The 17,698-nt window shown below is 43.3% G+C and overlaps 4 protein-coding genes across 18 annotated transcripts in view; all 4 read left to right on the top strand.

The window, feature by feature from the left end:
* Positions 1 to 17,698, top strand: part of LOC117818002 (protocadherin gamma-C5-like) — a 163,265-nt gene that overhangs the window by 122,543 nt on the left and 23,024 nt on the right. For 2 of the 15 annotated variants that reach the window (XM_034690842.1, XM_034690841.1), the window contains exon 1: positions 492 to 2,966. The exons of the other annotated variants lie outside the window; for them this stretch is intronic. In XM_034690842.1, the coding sequence (XP_034546733.1) occupies positions 492 to 2,966 (2,475 nt within the window). Of the gene's footprint in view, positions 1 to 491; positions 2,967 to 17,698 lie in introns of those variants that run through there. 15 annotated transcript variants of the gene reach the window in all.
* On the top strand, positions 7,420 to 9,921 carry LOC117817519 (protocadherin gamma-C5-like). Its single transcript, XM_034690260.1, has one exon. It carries the CDS (start codon positions 7,420 to 7,422, stop codon positions 9,919 to 9,921), a length of 2,502 nt encoding a protein of 833 aa, XP_034546151.1.
* LOC117817518 (protocadherin gamma-C5-like) lies at positions 11,479 to 13,956 on the top strand. Its single transcript, XM_034690259.1, has one exon. It carries the CDS (start codon positions 11,485 to 11,487, stop codon positions 13,954 to 13,956), a length of 2,472 nt encoding a protein of 823 aa, XP_034546150.1. The 5' UTR covers positions 11,479 to 11,484.
* Positions 15,019 to 17,493, top strand: LOC117817516 (protocadherin gamma-C5-like). Its single transcript, XM_034690256.1, has one exon. The coding sequence runs from the start codon at positions 15,028 to 15,030 to the stop codon at positions 17,491 to 17,493; it is 2,466 nt and encodes an 821-aa protein (XP_034546147.1). The 5' UTR covers positions 15,019 to 15,027.

Here is a 17,698-nt window from a genome sequence, read left to right as displayed (position 1 = left end):
GTTTGTATTGGTTTTGTGTCATTCCAATCTTTTTTTTCTTTCCTCCTTTTTCTTTTCTAGTCAAAGAGTGTATTTAATTGTAGTAGAGTCATAGTAATGACAGTTACCCTTATTTTATGAACGTCCCATTGGTCTCATAGGTGAATGCCTCTGGCAACAGTAATAGTGTGCAACATGAATACATGCTGCCACTTTAAGAGTGTCGATTAGTTCTCCTCTCATTGGATGACGGAGGTTGAAGCTGTGCACCAATAGGAATCAGAACTGTACAAAGCAATCTTGTCCCTGCCCCCATGCAGCCTCAGTACTATACCGCGTAGAAAACAAGGAGGTAGGAGAGAGGCTCAACAATGAGCTCGTATTTTAAATAATGGTTAAAATAAAAAATTATCGCCACAGCTATGTTAATTAAATTAAGAACTCTTTGTATGGAAAAACATCTGCAGCGATGGATTTTATAACTATTGGTTACGGGATGTCTATTGGAATAGATGAATTATAGCGGACCGAGGATGACAAAGGCAATAGGATACCGAGGCTGGAGATGGCAGGCGCTTTGGTGGCTTCATTTCTTTCTCCTGTGGATTACAATAGACGGACAGACTCGTTACAGCATCCCGGAGGAGCTGAAACAGGGCACTGTTGTGGGAAATCTAGCCAAAGATCTGGGTTTGGGACTCTCTGAGATTTTTGAGCGTAAACTGCGTGTTGCCTCTGAGGCTGGTGAGCAGTATTTCAGTGTGGATGCGGGGAAGGGCGAGCTGGTGGTGAATAACAGAATAGACAGAGAGGCTTTGTGTGGACAAAGCACCAGCTGTGTTATACCTTTGCAGGTTGTTATTGAGGATCCTTTACAACTTTTTCGTGTCGAGGTAGATATTCAAGACATTAATGATAATGCACCTAGATTTCCATCCAATGATATTACATTGGAGGTTGCAGAATCCATGGCTTTAGGCGTGCGTTTTCCTTTAGAGAGCGCCATAGATCCAGATGTTGGCAGTAATTCGGTTAAATCATACACTCTAAGTAAAGACGAATGTTTTACTATTAGAGTTAAAGAGGTGGCCGGTGGAAGAAAAGTCCCCGAATTAATTTTAGCAAAAACTTTAGATCGAGAGAAAAAGGCTGTCCATAAACTTTTATTGACAGCTCTAGACGGAGGTAACCCCGTTAGATCAGGGACTGCTCAATTATCTGTTACAGTCCTTGACAACAACGACAATGTCCCAGCTTTTGAAAAATTGTTGTATAAAGTCTCTATTAGTGAAAATGCTGAAGAGGGAGCGCTGATACTACAAACAAAAGCGACAGACATGGATGATGGGCATAACGGAGAGGTAGAATACTCATTTGGAGCTCACACGTCAGATGCTGTTCTCTCTGTTTTTACTATTGATCAAACATCAGGAACAATTTTTCTTAAAGGCAAACTCAATTTCGAAGAGACTGCAAATTATGAATTAGACATAACTGCAAAAGACAAAGGCAGTCCAAGAATGGAGGGACATTGTACTGTGCATGTTGAAGTTTCAGACGTTAACGATAATGCCCCAGAAATAATTCTCACCTCACATCCAAAGCCAGTGCGCGAAAATTCACCTAATGGAACCGTAGTAGCTTTGCTCAGTGCCAGAGATCTCGATTCAGGTGTTAACGGTAAAGTTACCTTACAGATCCTCAATAAATCTCCATTTGCGTTAAAACCATCTTTTTCCCATAACTACGCGCTGGTTACCAGCGGGGGGTTAGATCGAGAAAACTTCTCTCATTATGATATTGAGATAACAGCCACTGATTCAGGCTCTCCTCCTCTGTCCAGTAAGAAGACTATACCTGTCAGCATCACAGATGTGAATGATAATCCTCCTGTATTCACTCAGCCCTCCTATAATGTGTATTTAAAAGAGAATGGGGTAGCAGGCTCTATACTGTACTCAGTATCAGCATCTGATCTTGATTTTGGTGAAAACGCCAAAATCTCTTACTCTATACTGGACTCTAAAGTGCAGGACGTGTCTGTGTCCTCTTATGTTTACATTAACTCAGACAACGGCAGCATTTACAGCATGCACTCGTTTGACTATGAGAAATTGAAGGTGTTTCAGATTCAGGTTCAGGCAAAGGATCAGGGCTCTCCGTCTCTCAGCAGCAACGCCACTGTCCATGTTTTTATCCTGGACCAGAACGACAATGCCCCCGCTGTTATTTACCCCTCCTCCGCTGCCATGGGCTCCCTCTCTCATCAGAGGATGCCCCGCTCCGCAAAAGCGGGTCACCTGGTTACCAAAGTGACAGCCGTGGACGCAGACTCGGGCCACAACGCGTGGATCTCGTACAAAGTGGCGGAGGCCACAGACGCCTCTCTGTTCAGTGTCAATCTGTACACAGGGGAGGTGAGGACTAAACGCGCTGTGTACGAGCACGACGACTCCTCTCAGAGGTTGCTCATAGAGATCAAGGACGACGGGGAACCGGTCCAGTCCACCACCGTCACGGTGTCCATCCTGATTGAGGACGGCCTGCATGAGCCCATCTTAGACCTGCGACAGAAAGTGTCCGAGCCCAGCAAGAAAAACGGCAGAATCACCCTTTATTTGATCCTCTCTCTGGCCTCGGTGTCCGTGCTGTCTGTGGTGACTTTTCTCATCTTAACGGTGAAATGCATCAGGAACAGCAGAAGCAGCGCTAGTTGCTGCACGAGTCGGAGCGTCTGTGACGATTACAAGAACCCCAACAGAAACCTGCAGATTCAGCTGAACACTGATGGACCTATAAAGTACGTGGAAGTCCTGGGAGGAGACATGTTGTCTCAGAGTCAGTCGTTCACCTCGTGCATGTCTCCCATGTCAGAGTACAGTGATTTCACTCTGATCAAACCCAGCAGCACCACTGACTTTAAGGAGGTCATCAGTGTCCTGGATGCGTCTTTACCTGACAGCACTTGGACCTTTGAGAGCCAGCAGGTGAGCAGTTAAACACTGGTTCATGACTTGTTTTTGTCATTTTACATTCCAAATGAAATATGCAACATTTATGAACTCGTATGTTCATTATTGATTTTTAAAAAAGGAAAGCAATTCTTTATTGTTCAGAACAGGTTTCACATTATCCTAGTTTTCGAAGAAAGTCATCACCAGTGAAAAATCTATCTATCTATCTATCTATCTATCTATCTATCTATCTATCTATCTATCTATCTATCTATCTATCTATCTATCTATCTATCTATCTATCTATCTATCTATCTATCTATCTATCTATCTATCTGTCTATCTATAGTTTCTGTCTGACATTTCTAATCTGCTGTCAGTTCATATTTTGTTCACACCCTGACGTTTTCACTATTCAGCACCACGATGGTGGACAGCGACTGTGAAGAGCTGTCAGGATCATGTTGTGTAATTTAACTATGCTGATTTATTTACTCGGTACAATGAAAATAACCTTAGGTCACTTTCGTGTTTTTATATTTACCTTTGGACATTTCATGCAACACATTTTCAACTACGCTTTCTCTCTCTTAATTTAATAATTTAATCTATTTATTTGTGAAGGGACCCTATACAATAGTAATCATAAGATTAGCCATTTGAGCTATTATACCAGCCTAGCTTAAGCTAATTTACGCAGTGTCTGCTTTTTATAGTGTCTGAAAACCATAGTACTTTTACCCACCATCTATGGTGAGAGCTCAAACACAGAGTGGATGCTGCTACTTTAAGACTGTCGATCAGCCTGCCTCTCATTGGATAGGGGATATAGATGCTGTGCACCAATAGAAATCAGAACTGTACAAAGCAATCTAGTCCCTGCCCCCATGCAGCCTCAGTGCTATAACACTCGTGAAAGGGCTTGAGCACAGAGACAGCTTGAGCTCGTATTTTTTAAGAAAAAAATTACCTTTACCTAACTAGCCATGCTCCTACCGTGGGGCAATCTTTTTTTGGATGTGTTTCCTACTCTCGTGGATTCTAACATTATTACAAACCAGATCTCGATTGGAATAGATGTATTATAGCGGACCGAGGATGACAAAGACAATAGGATTCAGAGACTGGAGATGGCAGGCGCTTTGGTGGCTTCATTTCTTTCTCTTGTGGATTACAATAGAGGGACAGACTCGGTACAGCATCCCGGAGGAGCTGAAACAGGGCTCTGTGGTAGGAAATCTAGCCAAAGATCTGGGTTTGGGACTATCTGAGATTTTTGAGCGTAAGCTGCGTATCGCCTCTGAGGCTGGTAAGCAGTATTTCAGTGTGGATGCGGGGAAGGGCGAGCTGGTGGTGAATGACAGAATAAACAGAGAGGCTCTATGTGGACAAAGCACCAGCTGTATTCTACCTCTACAAGTCGTCGTAGAAAATCCTTTGCAGTCGCATCGACTTGAAGTGGAAATCAGAGACATAAATGACAATTCTCCAAGTTTTCTTTCCAACGAACTAACTTTAAAAATAGCAGAATCAGCAGCTGTTGGTACCCGTTTTCCTTTGGAGAGCGCGGAGGATCCTGACGTAGGGAGTAATTCTTTGAAAACCTACTCATTAAGCAAAAACGATTATTTTTCTCTCAAATTTAAAAACTCTAAAAATGGTAAAGCTGTGCCAGAATTAGTTTTAGAGAAGCAATTGGACCGTGAAAAGAATGCACAGCATCAATTGATGCTTACGGCAATAGATGGGGGAAACCCAGTCAAATCTGGAACTTGCAAAATTATTATCACTGTACTTGATATTAACGACAATTTTCCAGTATTTACCGAAAACGAGTACAAAGTTTCTTTAAAGGAAAACAGCACCAAAGGAATCTTTGTAGTCAAACTTACAGCTACAGATGCCGACGAGGGTCTTAATGGGGAGGTAAAATATTATTTTGGATCTCGCACCCCAGACTTTGTGTTATCAACATTTGATATCAATGAAATTACAGGAGAGATTACTTTAAAAGGAACATTAAATTATGAGATTTCTAAATCCTTCCTGATTGACATTACTGCAAAAGACAAAGGAACTCCAGAAATGGAGGGACACTGTCGTTTACAATTGGATGTTGAGGACATAAATGATAATGCGCCAGAAATTGTCCTTACTTCCGAACCCAGTCCTGTGCGTGAGGACGCTCCAAGTGGCACGGTCGTGGCTTTGATAAGTGCACGAGACCTTGATTCCAGTGATAATGGTAAAGTGAACTTACGACTTCCCAAGGGTTCTCCCTTTACTCTTAAGCCCTCGTTTTCAAATAATTACGAACTGCTTACAAGTGGTCCTTTAGACAGAGAAAGTTTCCCTGAGTATAATATTGAGATAACAGCCACTGATTCGGGCTCTCCACCCCTGTCCAGTAAGAAAACTATACCTGTCAAGATCACTGATGTGAATGATAACCCTCCTGTATTCACTCAGCCCTCCTATAATGTGTATTTAAAAGAGAATGGAGTAGCAGGCTCTATACTGTTCTCAGTATCAGCATCTGATCTGGATTTTGGTGAAAACGCCAAAATCTCTTACTCTATACTGGACTCCAAAGTGCAGGACGTGTCTGTGTCCTCTTATGTTTACATTAACTCAGACAATGGCAGCATCTACAGCATGCACTCGTTTGACTATGAGAAACTGAAGGTGTTTCAGATTCAGGTTCAGGCAAAGGATCAGGGCTCTCCGTCTCTCAGCAGCAACGCCACTGTCCATGTTTTTATCCTGGACCAGAACGACAATGCCCCGGCTGTCATTTACCCCTCCTCCGCTGCCATGGGCTCCCTCTCTCATCAGAGGATGCCCCGCTCCGCAAAAGCGGGTCACCTGGTTACCAAGGTCACTGCCGTGGACGCAGACTCGGGCCACAACGCGTGGATCTCGTACAAAGTGGCGCAGGCCACAGACGCCTCTCTGTTCACTGTCAATCTGTACACAGGGGAGGTGAGGACTAAACGCGCTGTGTACGAGCACGACGACTCCTCTCAGAGGCTGCTCATAGAGATCAAGGATGACGGGGAACCGGTCCAGTCTACCACCGTCACGGTATCCATTCTGATGGAGGACGGCCTGCATGAGCCCATATTAGACCTGCGACATAAAGTCTCCGAGCCCAGCAAGAAAAACGGCAGAATCGCCCTTTATTTGATCCTCTCTCTGGCCTCGGTGTCCGTGCTGTCTGTGGTGACTTTTCTCATCTTAACGGTGAAATGCATCAGGAACAGCAGAAGCAGCGCTAGTTGCTGCACGAGTCGGAGCGACTGTGACGATTACAAGAACCCCAACAGAAACCTGCAGATTCAGCTGAACACTGATGGACCTATAAAGTACGTGGAGGTCCTGGGAGGAGACATGTTGTCTCAGAGTCAGTCGTTCAGGTCCTGTATGTCTCCCATGTCAGAGTACAGTGATTTCACTCTGATCAAACCCAGCAGCACCACTGACTTTAAGGAGGTCATCAGTGTCCTGGATGCGTCTTTACCTGACAGCACCTGGACCTTTGAGAGCCAGCAGGTGAGCACCAAATAATTTAATGGTAACTTTTTGATGAAAAAAAAAACGTTTATAGTTTATTTAGAACAGGTTTGACATGATCATAATTTTTAATGAAAGTCACTATCAGTGAAAAAGCTATCTATCTATGTATCTATCTGCTTTTTGAAAATAATCTCATGGTGTGTCTACGTCATTGGAGGTGTGTTCCCTCCGTTAAGCCCAGTATTTTCTCTACCGACCTTTTCCATATTTTTTGTAAAATTGAACTTCAAATTCAGATAATTTAATGCATTGAATGTTTGAAAGGCAGCTCAATTTTCGTTTCAAATGTATTGTCAATGTGACAATTCCATTTGCACTATTCAGCACCACGATAGTGTTCAGCGACTGAGTAAAAAACTAAGGATAATGTGACGTTCAACCGGAATTAATGTATTTAGTCTATATAGGTTTTATCATTGTAAATAACATTCAAGTTTTATACCTTTTTTTGCAAAACATAAATTTGCAGCTGTTTTTTAAGACATGGCTTTTAGGAGGCTCTTTGTATGTTTTTATGTTTGGTAAGGATTCAGTTTTCCTCAGTGTTTGATATTCAGTGATTTTTGTTCAAATCACACAAAGTGAAAGCTCCCAGATGGAATAGATACTGCCGCTTTAAGAGTGTCGATCAGTTCTCTTCTCATTGGCTGATGGAGGCTGAGTCTGTCCTCCAATAGGAATCAAAACTGTACAAAGCAATCTTCTCCCTGCCCCCATGCAGCCTTAGTGCTATACCACGAACGATACACGAAGGAAGGGGAGAGACATAACAATGAGCTCGTATTTGTCATGAGGAGAACTTGTAATTACTACCACGGCCAAGTGCATTGACTTTGGTACATTATGTTTGGAATACCATCTGCAGCAATGGATTTTATAACTGTTCGTTACAGGATGTCTATTGGAAAAGATGTATTATAGCGGACCGAGGATGACAAAGACAATAGGATTCAGAGACTGGAGATGGCAGGCGCTTTGGTGGCTTCATTTCTTTCTCTTGTGGATTACAATAGAGGGACAGACTCGGTACAGCATCCCGGAGGAGCTAAAACAGGGTTCTGTGGTAGGAAATCTAGCCAAAGATCTGGGTTTGGGACTATCTGAGATTTTTGAGCGTAAGCTGCGTGTCGCCTCTGAGGCTGGTAAGCAGTATTTCAGTGTGGATGCGGGGAAGGGCGAGCTGGTGGTGGATGACAGAATAGACAGAGAGGCTCTCTGTGGTCAAAGCACCAGCTGTATTCTACCTCTGCAAGTCGTTGTAGAAAATCCTTTGCAGTCACATCGAATTGAAGTGGAAATCAGAGACATAAATGACAACTCCCCCATTTTTCTAACCAAGGAGGTTAATCTGAAAATACCAGAATCAGTTGCGCTTGGCAAACGTTTTACTTTGGAGGGTGCAGAGGATCCTGACGTAGGGAGTAATTCTTTGAAAACCTACTCTTTAAGCAAAAACGATTATTTTTCTCTCAAATTTAAAGACACTAAAAATGGTAAAGCTGTGCCAGAATTAGTTTTAGATAAGCAATTGGACCGTGAAAAAAACGCACAGCATCAACTGCTGTTAACGGCAATAGATGGGGGAAACCCAGTCAAATCTGGAACTTGCAAAATTATTATCAGTGTACTTGATATTAACGACAATTTTCCAGTATTTACTGAAAACGAGTACAAAGTTTCTTTAAAGGAAAACAGCACCAAAGGAATCTTTGTAATCAAACTTACAGCTACAGATGCCGACGAGGGTCTTAATGGGGAGATAAAATATTCTTTTGGATCTCGCACCCCAGCATTTGTGTTGTCAACATTTGAAATCAATGAAATTACAGGAGAAATCATTTTAAAGGGAACATTGGATTATGAGAGTTCTAAATCCTTCCTGGTTGACATTACTGCAAAAGACAAAGGAACTCCAGAAATGGAAGGTGACTGTCGTGTACAATTGGATGTTGAGGACATAAATGATAATGCACCAGAAATTGTCCTCACTTCCAAACCCAGTCCTGTACGTGAAGACGCTCCAAGTGGCACTGTGGTGGCTTTGATAAGTGCACGAGACCTTGATTCCGGTGATAATGGTAAGGTGACTTTACGACTTCCCAAGGGTTCTCCCTTTACTCTGAAGCCCTCGTTTTCAAATAATTACGAACTGGTTACAAGTGGTCCTTTAGACAGAGAAAGTTTCCCTGAGTATAATATTGAGATAACAGCCACTGATTCAGGCTCTCCTCCTCTGTCCAGTAAGAAAACTATACCTGTCAGCATCACTGATGTGAATGATAACCCTCCTGTATTCACTCAGCCCTCCTATAATGTGTATTTAAAAGAGAATGGAGTAGCAGGCTCTATACTGTACTCAGTATCAGTATCTGATCTGGATTTTGGTGAAAACTCCAAAATCTCTTACTCGATACTGGACTCTAAAGTACAGGACGTGTCTGTGTCCTCTTATGTTTATATTAACTCAGACAACGGCAGCATCTACAGCATGCACTCGTTTGACTATGAGAAACTGAAGGTGTTTCAGATTCAGGTTCAGGCAAAGGATCAGGGCTCTCCGTCTCTCAGCAGCAACGCCACTGTCCATGTTTTTATCCTGGACCAAAACGACAATGCCCCCGCTGTTATTTACCCCTCCTCCGCTGCCATGGGCTCCCTCTCTCATCAGAGGATGCCCCGCTCCGCAAAAGCGGGCCACCTGGTTACCAAGGTCACTGCCGTGGACGCAGACTCGGGCCATAACGCGTGGATCTCGTACAAAGTGGCGGAGGCCACAGACGCCTCTCTGTTCACTGTCAATCTGTACACAGGGGAGGTGAGGACTAAACGCGCTGTGTACGAGCACGACGACTCCTCTCAGAGGCTGCTCATAGAGATCAAGGACGACGGGGAACCGGTCCAGTCCACCACCGTCACGGTGTCCATCCTGATTGAGGACGGCCTGCATGAGCCCATCTTAGACCTGCGACATAAAGTCTCCGAGCCCAGCAAGAAAAACGGCAGAATCGCCCTTTATTTGATCCTCTCTCTGGCCTCGGTGTCCGTGCTGTCTGTTGTGACTTTTCTCATCTTAGCGGTGAAATGTATCAGGAACAGCAGAAGCAGCGCTAGTTGCTGCACGAGTCGGAGCGACTGTGACGATTACAAGAACCCCAACAGAAACCTGCAGATTCAGCTGAACACTGATGGACCTATAAAGTACGTGGAGGTCCTGGGAGGAGACATGTTGTCTCAGAGTCAGTCGTTCAGGTCCTGTATGTCTCCCATGTCAGAGTACAGTGATTTCACTCTGATCAAACCCAGCAGCACCACTGACTTTAAGGAGGTCATCAGTGTCCTGGATGCGTCTTTACCCGACAGCACCTGGACCTTTGAGAGCCAGCAGGTGAGCAGAGAGTCAGACAAACAATGACTTGCCCTTGTTTTTTTCACTGAAACTTTAGTTATCGTTTATGGAAGCACACATTTGCTTGCACAATTATACATCACAAATAAATGACAACTATGTCAATTTCTAGATATTTTAACCTTTAGTAATTGTCAAATTTGAAATCGACATCTTTTCTCGCAATACATATGCTTAACTTTCTTGGAAAATAGCACTATCTTTTGACCTGAGGTGTGTCCAGGATGTGGATTGGCGTTTCGAGCAGAGTGTTTCAGCACCACAGGATTGGACAGCGACTCAAACAAATGAGCTGTGTACAGTTCTTGATACTGAGTCTATGTTGATGGTGTTTATTTAATGACTTACAACAGCAAAGATCTATAATAATAACATATTTTTTAACTTCTTCTTTTGCATTTTAAGACTTCATGACTTACTATTTAAATAGAAATTCGGACATTAAGGCATTACATATCGAATGTATACACTAACCTACACGTGGACCTTTGAGAGCCAGCAGTTGAACTGAGTATATATCATTCTTTTGTTTGCACAATTTAACAGTAGTCCCTATTTTGTCTGTGTCCACTCTCTACTTGAGAGAAGTGCCCATCAACGACTTTTGCTTCGGATTATGGGTTATAATTATTTTTCTTCACAGGCGTAACACAATTTAGCACTTGCACAATGACAAACATCTGCGCTTTCAGAAACAGCTGGCTTAAGCACATAAAAGTACACGAGTCAGAAACGAATCAGAAACCACTTCTCAATATTTGATGAATTGTTTTTGTCCATTGCCTTGGAATGTGTTTTAAGCTTGATAAATGCCAGATGATGCTTTGCACATAATGTTTTCTAGAGTTACATGGATATGCTTTTAATTGCTTTGAGGGCCTGTCTTATAGAGGTGACTAGATAGCAGTTTAATTAAAACTGCCAGGACAAATTAATAAGTAAATATGATATCATTTTAGTGATATGCTAGGTATTCACCGTATTGTATCTATTTTAATTATCAGTTAAATTGTACCAATATGAAGGTCTTCCATCTATTTATTTCAATTTTTTATTTCTCGATTTTGTTTTAAAAAAACACCACAAGAATAACTGTAGTGACACAAATGGCAATATACTTAAATCTCAGTAACGATTAAAGGCATGTGTCTTTTAGTATTCTACTCGTCCATTCTCGTGTAAATGGTTGTTGATATAAGCGCGACAACTGAGCAGTTTCATCCCCTTGTGACTTGCAGTGCTGTGTATGGAGCACATTGCTTTGTAACGATCATTGGATGCAGGGTTGATGCTGCGCACCAATAGCATGAGGAGGTGTACAAAGAGATCTACTCCCTCCCCCACCTATCCTCGCCACTGTAGCCAGTACATTGCATAGTGCTCGAGCTGAGAGGAGGATGCGTCTGAACACTCAGGTTAAATGAAATACATTGGACTTGCATCTATGATGTTTAACGTTTGGAGTTCTTGGAGCACTACCAAGTCTTTGTTGTTGGACTTTCGCATCATATTTTCTTGTTGTGAACTGTATTTCGATGGGAAATAAGGTCGAATTGTAACGGACTGGGGATGACAAAGACAATAGGATACCGAGACTGGAGATGGCAGGCGCTTTGGTGGCTTCATTTCTTTCTCTTGTGGATTACAATAGACGGACAGACTCGTTACAGCATCCCGGAGGAGCTGGAACAGGGCTCTATGGTTGGAAATCTAGCCAAAGATCTGGGTTTGGGACTATCTGAGGTATTTGAGCGTAAGCTGCGTGTCGCCTCTGAGGCTGGTAAGCAGTATTTCAGTGTGGATGCGGGGAAGGGCGAGCTTTTGGTGAATGACAGAATAGACAGAGAGGCTCTATGTGGACAGAGCGCGAGCTGTGTATTACCTCTGCAGGTTGTAATAGAAAATCCACTTCAATTACACCGAATTGAAGTGGAAGTAAAAGACGTCAATGACAATGCTCCTAGTTTTCTCAAAAACGAGCATGTAATAGAAATAGCTGAGTCCACTGTTGTAGGTGTGCGTTTTCCCTTAGAGAGTGCAGAGGATCCGGATGTTGGTGGTAATGGGCTGAAGACCTACACACTAAGTAAAGATGAATGCTTTACTTTAAAAGTTAAAGAAATTGACAATGGACGAAAAATACCGGAATTAGTATTAAACAAATCCTTGGATCGAGAGAAAAAGGCTATTCACAATTTATTTCTTACTGCTTTGGACGGAGGCAATCCGGTGAAGTCTGGAACTTCAAAAATAATCGTAAATGTACTTGATAATAACGATAACGTTCCATTATTTGAAAAAAACTTTTATAAAGTTTCTGTTCAAGAAAATAGTGCAAACGGCTCATTCGTACTAACAACAAAAGCCACCGATATAGATGAAGGTCCAAATGGAGAAATTGAGTACTCGCTTGGTATTCATACTCCGCGATCAGTGCTGACATTATTTCATATAGATCCTCTAACAGGGGATATATATTTGAAGAACAAACTTGACCACGAAACTCAAGCCTCATATCGAATAGATATAAGTGCAAAAGATAAAGGAGTCCCTAAAATGGAGGGTCATTGCAGTGTACAGGTGGATGTTTTAGACGTAAATGATAATGCTCCAGAAATTGTTCTAACTTCGGAGCCTACTTCTGTCCCCGAAGATTCTCGTAGTGGGACAGTCGTTGCTTTACTCAGCATCCGAGACCTTGATTCTGGTGATAATGGTAAAGTAACGCTGGAAATCCCCAAACGTTCTCCATTTACACTGAAGCCTTCATTTTCTAATAATTATGCACTAGTTACCAGTGGTCCTTTAGACAGAGAAACTTTCCCTGAATATAATATTGAGATAACAGCCACTGATTCAGGCTCTCCTCCTCTGTCCAGTAAGAAGACTATACCTGTCAGAATCACGGATGTGAATGATAACCCTCCTGTATTCACTCAGCCCTCCTATAATGTTTATTTGAAAGAGAATGGGGTAGCAGGCTCTATACTGTACTCAGTATCAGCATCTGATCTGGACTTTGGGGACAACGCCAAAATCTCTTACTCGATACTGGACTCCAAAGTGCAGGACGTGTCTGTGTCCTCTTATATTTATATTAACTCAGACAACGGCAGCATCTACAGCATGCACTCGTTTGACTATGAGAAACTGAAGGTGTTTCAGATTCAGGTTCAGGCAAAGGATCAGGGCTCTCCGTCTCTCAGCAGCAACGCCACTGTCCATGTTTTTATCCTGGACCAGAACGACAATGCCCCCGCTGTTATTTACCCCTCCTCCGCTGCCATGGGCTCCCTCTCTCATCAGAGGATGCCCCGCTCCGCAAAAGCGGGTCACCTGGTTACCAAAGTGACGGCCGTGGACGCAGACTCGGGCCATAACGCGTGGATCTCGTACAGAGTGGCCGAGGCCACAGACGCCTCTATCTTCACTGTCAATCTGTACACAGGGGAGGTGAGGACTAAACGCGCTGTGTACGAGCACGACGACTCATCTCAGAGGCTACTCATAGAGATTAAGGATGACGGGGAACCGGTCCAGTCCACCACAGTCACGGTGTCCATTCTGATTGAGGACGGTCTGCATGAGCCCATCTTAGACCTGCGACATAAAGTGTCCGAGCCCAGCAAGAAAAACGGCAGAATCGCCCTTTATTTGATCCTCTCTCTGGCCTCGGTGTCCGTGCTGTCTGTGGTGACTTTTCTCATCTTAACGGTGAAATGCATCAGGAACAGCAGAAGCAGCGCTAGTTGCTGCACGAGTCGGAGCGACTGTGACGATTACAAGAACCCCAACAGAAACCTGCAGATTCAGCTGAACACTGATGGACCTATAAAGTACGTGGAGGTCCTGGGAGGAGACATGTTGTCTCAGAGTCAGTCGTTCAGGTCCTGTATGTCTCCCATGTCAGAGTACAGTGATTTCACTCTGATCAAACCCAGCAGCACCACTGACTTTAAGGAGGTCATCAGTGTCCTGGATGCGTCTTTACCTGACAGCACCTGGACCTTTGAGAGCCAGCAGGTGAGCTTAACACTTTAGAAGACATTCTATTTAATTTAATCTCGCTGGAAATTATTTTTGGAAATTCTAAACAATAACGGAACTTGGATTTGTTATTGTTTTTCAACTCAATGAGTCAGTATTTTTATTGTGTCTTATTGTGTGATTTCTCATGTCTGTTCTCGGAATATTGTTATCGCGGGGTTACGTTTATCAAATACATATTGTGATATCATTATATATTTTTCAATCGTTACTGTCCTTTTAAAACCATCAAATGAAGTGTGTTATTAACCACTACGACCTTATTTTAACCCAGTAATCTCCTTTCCTCTCCGAGTCGACACTTTTGCTCATGTACATTCCATTTTTTGTTTGTTTTAGCCAGGGTTATTTTTAAACCTATTTATTATATATCTGTTTCTGCTACATGGACTCACATTGTGACAAGGTGTTACTTTTTCCTCAAGCACTAATTTATTGATACTATGATTCTTGGATTGCTTCATGTGTTTGCAATAAATCCATTGAGGTTCAGCACCACATAGCTGGACAGCGACACTTGCAGGAGGCTCTCATACAACAGGGAAACTGCACAATACCGTCACTTGTTTGTTTTAAATCGTACAAATAGTTACATTTTCCCGAGTCACTGAAAAACCATAATGGGTGGGTGTGGGGGGATTTTACGTCAAATTATAATTGTGAGTAATAACATCGATGGCGACGTCTTTACAGCTGATTTATTTCGTTTTTCTTCACTCTGAATCTACGCCTGCTGATATTTTAAAGAGCTGCTGTGTATGTAGAAGCACTGCCTAGCCTATTCTTATTGGGTGACAGAGATGTGTGTTGTGCACCAATGAAATGTAGGACTGTACAAAGAGATCTACTCCCTCCCCCATGCAGTCTCACCACCATTAACACTTGCACTGCAAGTAGCTGGGTGAGAGAGAGGGATGCTTTTATCTGGGTTGAAGAAGAAACGACCTTTTTTTGTGGATTTGCAAAAATGTTGGATCTTTGTTTTAATTTGATGCCTTAAGACAATGGATGGTGATAATCATCTTTTCAGAAACCTATGTGGAAAATATTTTTAACCGACCGGGGATGACAAAGACAATAGGATACCGAGACTGGAGATGGCTGGCGCTTTGGTGGCTTCATTTCTTTCTCTTGTGGATTACAATAGACGGACAGACTCGTTACAGCATCCCGGAGGAGCTGAAACAGGGCTCTGTGGTAGGAAATCTAGCCAAAGATCTGGGTTTGGGACTCTCTGATATATTTGAGCGTAAGCTGCGTGTCGCCTCTGAGGCTGGCAAGCAGTATTTCAGTGTGGATGCGGGGAAGGGCGAGCTGGTGGTGGATGACAGAATAGACAGAGAGGCTCTATGTGGACAGAGCGCGAGCTGTGTATTGACTCTGCAAGTTGTCATTGATAAACCACTGCAACTGCACCGGGTGGAGGTGGAAATACAAGATATTAATGATAATTCGCCAAAATTTCCTCCGCAAGATATAACGTTAGATATAGCAGAGTCCACAGCGGCAGGGGCACGTTTTCCTCTGGAGACGGCGCAAGATCTTGATGTTGGCGTGAATTCTGTAAGGTCATATACACTAAGTAAAGATGATTTTTTTACTCTTAAGGTTAAAGATGTTTCCGGGGGCAGGAAAGTTCCTGAACTAGTCCTGACTAAATCTCTCGACAGAGAAAAAAAGGCCAGACATAGTCTGCAACTAACAGCTCTGGACGGGGGAAATCCAGTAAAAACTGGGACTTCTCAGATAACCATAAATGTGCTTGATAATAACGACAATTTCCCGGTTTTTGAGAAAAATATTTACAAAGTTTCCATAAGCGAAAATAGTGTACAAGGTGCATATATACTTAAACTTATCGCGAACGACACTGATGAAGGTCCAAATGGAGAAGTTGAATATTCATTTGGAACACGCACACCAGACAAAATCATTTCTGTTTTTGATATTGATTCAGTAATCGGAGAAATACGCCTCAAAGGGACATTAGATTTCGAAACAAATTCAAATTATGAAATTGACGTCTTTGCAAGAGACAAGGGAATTCCGAGGATGGAGGGACATTGCACTGTCCATATTGAGGTTTTAGATATAAATGATAATGTTCCAAATATATTTCTGACCTCCCAGCCAAACCCTGTGCCTGAGGACGCTCCCAGTGATACTGTAGTGGCTTTAATCAGTGCTCGAGACCTTGACTCTGATGATAACGGTAAGGTGACATTACAGCTGCCAAAAGGTTCCCCATTTAACCTCAAACCATCATTTTCTGATAATTATGCACTAGTCACCAGTGGTCCTTTAGACAGGGAAAGTTTCCCTGAATATAATATTAAGATAACAGCCACTGATTCAGGCTCTCCTCCCCTGTCCAGTGAGAAAACTATAACTGTCAGTGTAACTGATGTGAATGATAACCCTCCTGTATTCACTCAGCCCTCCTATAATGTGTATTTAAAAGAGAATGGAAGAGCTGGCTCTATACTGTACTCAGTATCAGCATCTGATCTGGATTTTGGTGAAAACGCCAAAATCTCTTACTCTATACTGGACTCCAAAGTGCAGGACGTGTCTGTGTCCTCTTATGTTTACATTAACTCAGACAACGGCAGCATCTACAGCATGCACTCGTTTGACTATGAGAAACTGAAGGTGTTTCAGATTCAGGTTCAGGCAAAGGATCAGGGCTCTCCATCTCTCAGCAGCAACGCCACTGTCCATGTTTTTATCCTGGACCAGAACGACAATGCCCCCGCTGTTATTTACCCCTCCTCCGCTGCCATGGGCTCCCTCTCTCATCAGAGGATGCCCCGCTCCGCAAAAGCGGGTCACCTGGTTACCAAAGTGACGGCCGTGGACGCAGACTCGGGCCATAACGCGTGGATCTCGTACAAAGTGGCCGAGGCCACAGATGCCTCTCTGTTCACTGTCAATCTGTACACAGGGGAGGTGAGGACTAAACGCGCTGTGTACGAGCACGACGACTCATCTCAGAGGCTGCTCATAGAGATCAAGGACGACGGGGAACCGGTCCAGTCCACCACCGTCACGGTGTCCATCCTGATTGAGGACGGCCTGCATGAGCCGATCTTAGACCTGCGACAGAAAGTGTCCGAGCCCAGCAAGAAAAACGGCAGAATCGCCCTGTATCTGATCCTCTCTCTGGCCTCGGTGTCCGTGCTGTCTGTGGTGACTTTTCTCATCTTAGCGGTGAAATGCATCAGGAACAGCAGAAGCAGCGCTAGTTGCTGCACGAGTCGGAGCGACTGTGACGATTACAAGAACCCCAACAGAAACCTGCAGATTCAGCTGAACACTGATGGACCTATAAAGTACGTGGAGGTCCTGGGAGGAGACATGTTGTCTCAGAGTCAGTCGTTCAGGTCCTGTATGTCTCCCATGTCAGAGTACAGTGATTTCACTCTGATCAAACCCAGCAGCACCACTGACTTTAAGGAGGTCATCAGTGTCCTGGATGCGTCTTTACCTGACAGCACCTGGACCTTTGAGAGCCAGCAGGTGAGCAGTTAAACACTGGTTCATGACTTGTTTTTGTCATTTTACATTCCAAATGAAATATGCAACATTTATGAACTCGTATATGGGATTTAGCTTCAAACCTTTTTGTCTGCATCCAAAGGAAAAGTGATCATATTTTGGGTAGCTTAAATATTCAGGATACATGTTCCCTTATTTGCCTCAACAGAATAGAAAAAAAAACTGAAGACAACGTTTT

The sequence above is a fragment of the Notolabrus celidotus genome, chromosome 8 (genome assembly GCF_009762535.1).
Source record: "Notolabrus celidotus isolate fNotCel1 chromosome 8, fNotCel1.pri, whole genome shotgun sequence".
NCBI lineage: Eukaryota > Metazoa > Chordata > Actinopteri > Labriformes > Labridae > Notolabrus > Notolabrus celidotus.
The sequence above is the reverse complement of the archived record's forward strand: the minus strand, read 5'-3'. Positions and strand labels throughout refer to the sequence as shown.

Excerpts from the sequence above, each read along its gene's own strand:
- LOC117817519 (XM_034690260.1), top strand. The coding sequence starts at position 7,420 with ATGTATTATAGCGGACCGAGGATGACAAAGACAATAGGATTCAGAGAC.
- LOC117817518 (XM_034690259.1), top strand. The coding sequence starts at position 11,485 with ATGACAAAGACAATAGGATACCGAGACTGGAGATGGCAGGCGCTTTGG.
- LOC117817516 (XM_034690256.1), top strand. The coding sequence starts at position 15,028 with ATGACAAAGACAATAGGATACCGAGACTGGAGATGGCTGGCGCTTTGG.